Source organism: Ciconia boyciana, chromosome 8 (genome assembly GCF_034638445.1).
Source record: "Ciconia boyciana chromosome 8, ASM3463844v1, whole genome shotgun sequence".
NCBI lineage: Eukaryota > Metazoa > Chordata > Aves > Ciconiiformes > Ciconiidae > Ciconia > Ciconia boyciana.
The window spans coordinates 18,833,413-18,839,564 of record NC_132941.1 but is presented as its reverse complement, the minus strand read 5'-3'; the positions used below and the strand labels follow the sequence as shown (position 1 = coordinate 18,839,564).

Sequence of the window (6,152 nt, the reverse complement as noted above, 5' to 3'; positions counted from 1 at the left end):
TTGCGGCGTTTCCAAGATCCAAGCGTTTGCTGCGTGGAGGCTGGAAACGTCGCTGCTCTCATGCAGTGAGGCTGCAGCCATTTCACACCGTTTATGGTTTTAAAGATCGGTCCTATATAAACCCCTGCTCTTCCCCAGACAAAGGAAGGGGAAGAGGCATCGCCGGGCCGGACTTGCCTGGTCCCCGGCAAATCGAAGATGCCTGAAGTACTTTTGGAAAACTAGTGATGCATATGGCAGTTCCTACCGGGCGGGGAGGGGGGCGGGCCGGGTCGGTTCGTTTTGCCTCAGAAGAGCGGAAAACAAAGTTCAGAACCAGGAAAGAAGCCGAGACGCTTAGGAGGGCACGGCTGAAGGGGCGAAGCAGAAAGGCAGCTCACGCGAACGGCAAACCTCAGTTTCCCGCGGGGAGTTGTCTCTGCTTTCGAGGAAAAGAGAAGAGAGAAGGGAGGAAAGAAGCGGAAGGAGGGAGAGAAGGGGAGGGAGGAGAGCTCCGAGGAAACTTTGGGAGAAGGGGGACGGCGGAGTCCGTGCGGGCGGCCCGGGTCAGTGCACCGCCACGGAGTGCAGGGCGGGCGCCGGGCTGGTGAGAGTCTCGCTGGGGGTGGCCGGGCTGCTTTGGCTGGTGGCCGTCTGCGAGGACGTGGGGCTGAGGGAGGGCGGCGAGTTCGAGAGGATGGTGGGGATGGGCGCGGGCAGGGCGGGCAGGGCCGGCACCGCGGCGGGGGTAGGCTTGATGGGGACGGGGATGGCCGGCAAAGTCTGCCCCCCATGGCAGAGCGGCTTAATGGGCACGCCGTAGGCGCCGTACTCGCTGCTGGCCATGGAGATAGGGGTGGCGGTGTCGATCATGCCGGAGCTGTACATGTGGGGCCAGCCCGTGCCAATGGAGCTGCCCACCGTAGTCAACTGGTTGGGGAGAGGGTAGGCGGCCGGCATGGGCTGCATCGTGGAAAAGGCGAGGCCCCCGGGCATCTTGTACTCTCTGGCGATGATGTTCTCGATGGCGAAGGGGTGCTTGAAGCTGGAGGGCTGAGACACGCCGAGGTTGTACGTGGACATCTGGGGCAGGTGGGTGCCGGTGGCCGCCAGGGCGCTGAGCCGCAGCTTCGCCTGCTGCTGCAGGTACTGCGCCGCGTCCGCCGGCTTGCTGGGGGCCAGGTGGTCCGACTTGACCACCTTGAAACGCTTGCGGCGGCGCAGGAAGCTGCCGTTCTCGAACATGTCCCCGCAGCTGGGGTGCAGCGCCCAGAAGCTGCCCTTGCCCGGCTGGTCGGGGCGGCGCGGGATCTTGATGAAGCAGTCGTTGAAGGAGAGGTTGTGGCGGAGGGAGTTCTGCCAGCGCTGCGTGTTCTCCCGGTAGTAGGGGAAGCGGTCCATGATGAACTTGTAGATCTCGCTCAGGGGCAGCATCTTCTCCGGCGAGCTCTGGATCGCCATGGCGGTCAGCGAGATGTAGGAGTAGGGAGGCTTCTGATCACTGTAAGTGTTTCTGCCAGGGCGAGGCATCTTCGCTAGGGGACCCGCGGAGATCTGCAGAAGGGCAGTGACAAGGAGGGGGTCGGGGGTGGGGGAGAGCGGTGAGTCCGAGAGGGTTTGCACCGACACCCGGCCGGGGCAGCGGGTAGGTGTGGGGCCGGGCTGGAGAAAGAAGGGCACGGGGAAGGGGCACGGCGGACCTCAGCCCTCGAGGAGTGGGATGGGGGCAGGGGAAGCCAGCCCGGAGCTCTGCGCCGCCGGCGGGGGAAAAGCGACGTGCCTTTCTCCCAGCTCCGGCCTCGCTCAGCCTGGCCTCCCCGCAGCAGCCCGCACCCGTAAAGTTAACTCTAGTGGTAGCTCTGCCTTCTGGTCTCGGCGAGGAGAAGGGGACCCCCTCCCATCCCATCCCGTTCCATCCCATCCCCTCCCCTCGTCTCCCACCCCACTCCATGCCAGCCCTGCATATGCCCACCTTAAAGTTGCTGGAAGTTGACAGTCCACATCCGGGACGCAGCTGGGAGTCCGGGCTCTTTCCCACCGCGCTCCTCCGGCGTGTCTCTCGCTCCTTTCCCGGCCACTCTGCTCCGGTTTAGTCCCGAGGAGGCAGCGAGCTGGCTTGGGTTTGGGAATCCTCGTGTACACCCCTCCCTTCTCCTCCGCGGGCTGAATCAGCTTCTTTTACACCACCGGCAGCTGGACTGTAGCAGAGGCTTGTTTGCTTCTCTGCAGCCGCGATGAGCTACGTAGTTGCCTCCATGTCCTTCCTCTAACCATCTGATAGTTTTATGTGGTGACATGAGCAGAAAAGACCCCTGTAGAGGCGCTTCATTAATGTGCCACTTCTTTGCTATCATATGACAATCGCCTTGGGAGCAGGGGGAGGGGAGCGGGGAGGAGGGGGCTGGAGAGAAAGGCATAATCTGGTTTCATTTACACCTATTTACATGGACACCTTGGGCCAATGGGAATCATTTCCATTTGAAGACAAGGCGAGGGGTGAAAAGGCTCCGCCAGCGGAATTGCAGTGCGATGGTACCCGGTGGCTGGGGGTGGGGGGGAAGGTATGCACTAACCTCTCTGTGGACTTTGCAGGAAGCTTAGTCTGCAATTCACACTTACAAATGGAGGTACTGAGCAGTGGGATGTTTGACATGGAAATTGCTTGGCTGTGGTATTCTGTTTGTTCTGCATTGTTATCTGATTTGTATTGTTGGCTAACTTAAGGCGAGCCTTTTTCCCTGTAACGAGAGACTTTCTCTTTGCCGGATCCTCTCTCCCCGAGCGAAGGTTCTCTCGAGGAGAGAAAAGATCGGGGCTCCTCCGCAGCTGCCCCGGGAAGCTGTTGTTCTCCCCCCCGCGCCCAGGCAGGACCGCTGCTGTAGTTCCGCGGACCTGTTGGTGCAAAGCCGCGGGAGTCGCCTTAAAATACCCCGCAGCGGCCGGGCTCCCGGTCCGCCGCCGGGACACGGCCCCGGTGTGCTCGGAGCCGAGCTGCCCTCCACGCTGCTATCCTGCTCCCGGGGCCGGGGGCCGCGGCGGACAGCGCCGGGGCGCAGCTTGCGCGCCAGCCGGCCGGCCTCGGGGCGGGGGGGTCCCGCAGAGCTGCTCTGGGGTAACCGGCCCGTGTCACCGGTTACTGTGCTAACTGTCGTCAACCTGACGCCTTCTGCGGGATTTCCGTGGTGTGTCTCAGGCTGTTCGTGTGCCTGTGTGCTTCTCGGTGCGTAGGAGGAGGCAGGATGTCTAACACCCGAGTTGCGGCTCTCTCCGCTCCACTGTACTGCCACCTCCCCGGGAGCCAAGGCCCGATCCTGGAACCGCAGTCCCGACGAGGAGCCCCACTGCCAGCCGTGTGTCCGGGGGGGAGGATCGGGGCCGGAAGGTCCCAGGCTTGCCCTGGCATAGGAGGGAAGTTCGTATGATGTGTATTCCCGAGGCTGCCGTGCATCCTGTCACCCTAGAGCCAGAATAAAAGATTGTCTCGGGAGCTGCAAGCCCTGGGAGGAAAAGCCTTTGTGGTGAATACACATCCACTCCATTAACAATATTTTCGGAGTCGGTCAATAACTCACCAAAACGTAACTTAAACACGATGAATTTAGGAGATTAAACAATTTCATTAATATTGAAATGGCTGCTGAGGCTGAGCGCGCCCGCTTGAAATGCAAGGGCACGTTTTTCAATATTAACAGAAGTACTTGAAGAAAAGAATAATGTCACCTTCCTAATTCAGCAAAAATAGCTGGGGTGGGGGAGGGAGCGCCGCTCCGGCTCTCTGCCCATCGCGGGCTCTGCGGGCGCGTTAGAGTCTTCTCGGAGGGACGGTCCCCATCAAGCAGGGCTCCCTGAAACCTGGCAGCAGCTTGAAAACGCATTTCACACTGCAACTACCTCCGACGCCGTGTGTGTTAAACTGCGTTCCCCTCGTTCCAACCCGGCTGCCCTCGGTCCCATCTAATCCCTCTCTCTCGGAGCAGGATGTCGTTTAGAGAATAATGAGCAAATAATTGTGTTTCTAGGAATCCGAGAAGCCGACCTCGGCCCCGCGTTGCCCAGCTATCGGGCCCTTTTGGGGGGAGACCTGCCGCACGGCACCCCCCTTGCAGAGAGGGGCCCGCGGGGGTTCGTGCGGTTCAGAGCCCGGGGGCTGCCTTGCTCAGTTAACCGGCTCCGAGATGCTTCGTGCCAGCCGGGCCGGGCAGGAAGGCAGCCTCCAAACTTTTTTGGGGGGGTAAGAGGTGATGAGCCGATCGACGTTTGTTAGAGGGTAGGAAAGACAATACTCGGAAATGAGGACAGATTGCACCCAGCGTCCCTTAGGACACCGGGCAGAAGGCTTATATTTTTGTATTGAGAGCCCCCAAATATGTGGGTTTAATGGACACCTCCGACACCCCCTCCCCCCAACTTCTAACACCCCTCAGTTCGGGTTTTGTCTCTCAGCCCAAGTTCGCTCCTGGGATGCCTGTCAAAAGAGAGCTCAGCAACAGCACGGCAGTAAATAAAATTCACAGGCTGACAAATTCTTTTCTTCCTCTTTTTGCCAGTACCTTTTCTTTTCGAAGAAAGAAAAAAACCAACCGCTGGCGCAAATGGGAACCCGCAAGCTGTAAAGTTAAAGAAAAGTCGACTTCCGTTGTCATTTGCTACTCCGAGTGCGACCGAGGTATGGCTGTAAGGCGCCCGATTTTTTTTTTTTTTCCCCAGTGCAAAGGAATGTGTGAGCGGAGGGGTTAGGGCAGGCAAAGCCATCCCGGTAATTGATACCCAAAGTTTCACCTCGTGTTAAGCATGCAACAGATGACAGACTTGGGCAATATAGGATTTAATGTAACTTGTAGCATTTGCCTTTTACTTTGAAAGCCAACATTAGGGAGGAGGGGAGGGAGCAAGTGAATCCAAATCCATTGTGCAGAAAACCAAAACAAATAGACGTTTTTCTGAAGCCTAATTCAAATAAGGAGCTCAGGGGAAGTGTTGGGAAAACTGTATAAAATACACATAAGTCAATTATATCAATGTGCAAACCCAATGGAAATCTATTTCGTGCAATAGCCATTCAGCCCTTGCATGGAACCCATCATGGACCACCTTTCTGCATGGAAGGTTTGCAATAGCCCCCTTTCCCACAAGCAAGACCACACACGTTTACAGATTTGGTAATAATTTATGCTAATTTTCCTCCATAAATCCACAATTCGCCTCAGTGGCAAGTAGGGCTGTTGAGAGAGGAAAAGGAGACGGAAAAGTGACAAATACAATATTGATTTTGAATCCTTGTGGCTGCAAGCAGGTGTGCCGCTTTGCAGAGGGGAAGAAGTGGGAGAGGGGCTGCGGGGGAAAGCCAAGAAGTTTTCCAAGGATAAAAAAAGAAAGAAAAAAAAATTCCACTCTGTGTGAGAGAATAGCTCACAACCTTGTTAATATTTACAAACCAGTTGGGAGAAAAGAGAGGGGAGGGGGGAAGTACCAGCTTCTTAGGGTTTCCTAGGCTGCGAAACACAATGCCAGGCTCTGAGCAAGCTTCCCCCGTTTTGGAAAGTCAACTCCAGGCTGCTGGTTGTGGCTGCATTTCGGCTAAGCCCCGCTCTCTTTTTTTGTAATGGTTCTGCTTCTCTTTGCTTCTCGGGGGCCGGGAGGGAGAAGGAAGCGGAGAGATTTGGGCTCTCCCGCTTTTCTGTGTGCTTGAATTCCCGGTGCGGTTTCCCGAAGCGCTCCGGCCGCTCTGGGAACGGCGGGGCTTTGTCCCACCCCACATTCTTCACCAAATCTGCCACTTTGGCGTGAAACTACTTAGCGCCCTTTCAAAAGGATTTTGTTCCTTTCGCAATGAGCACTAAACAAACTCCCCCTGCCTGTCAAGGCTGGACTGAGCGCTGCTCCCCGAACCTGTGTTCCTGAGAGCAACAGAACTGCTCGGGATTTGCGGTGCCCTTTGTGCCCGGGGGGCCGGCCTCGGCGCTCCCGGCGTTGGGCAGCGCGCTCCGCCGCCCCTTCCCCGCCGCCGCCCCTTCCCCGCCGCCGCCCGCTGGCTCCTCGTCGCTGTCGCGCTGCTTAATGCCGGCTCCCTGTACGCGCTGTTCTCGCCCGCCCCGTCGGGGATTTCAAGCACCGACAGCCCGACCGGGCACCCGGCCCCGCTGCGCCGCCGCGGGGGTGGGTCGGAGGACGGC

The 6,152-nt window shown here is 58.1% G+C and overlaps 1 protein-coding gene across 1 annotated transcript; it reads right to left on the bottom strand.

Annotated features, from left to right (window-relative positions):
- Positions 1 to 546: 546 nt before the first annotated feature.
- FOXB1 (forkhead box B1) lies at positions 547 to 1,509 on the bottom strand. Its single transcript, XM_072870961.1, has one exon. The coding sequence runs from the start codon at positions 1,507 to 1,509 to the stop codon at positions 547 to 549; it is 963 nt and encodes a 320-aa protein (XP_072727062.1).
- Positions 1,510 to 6,152: the final 4,643 nt, after the last annotated feature.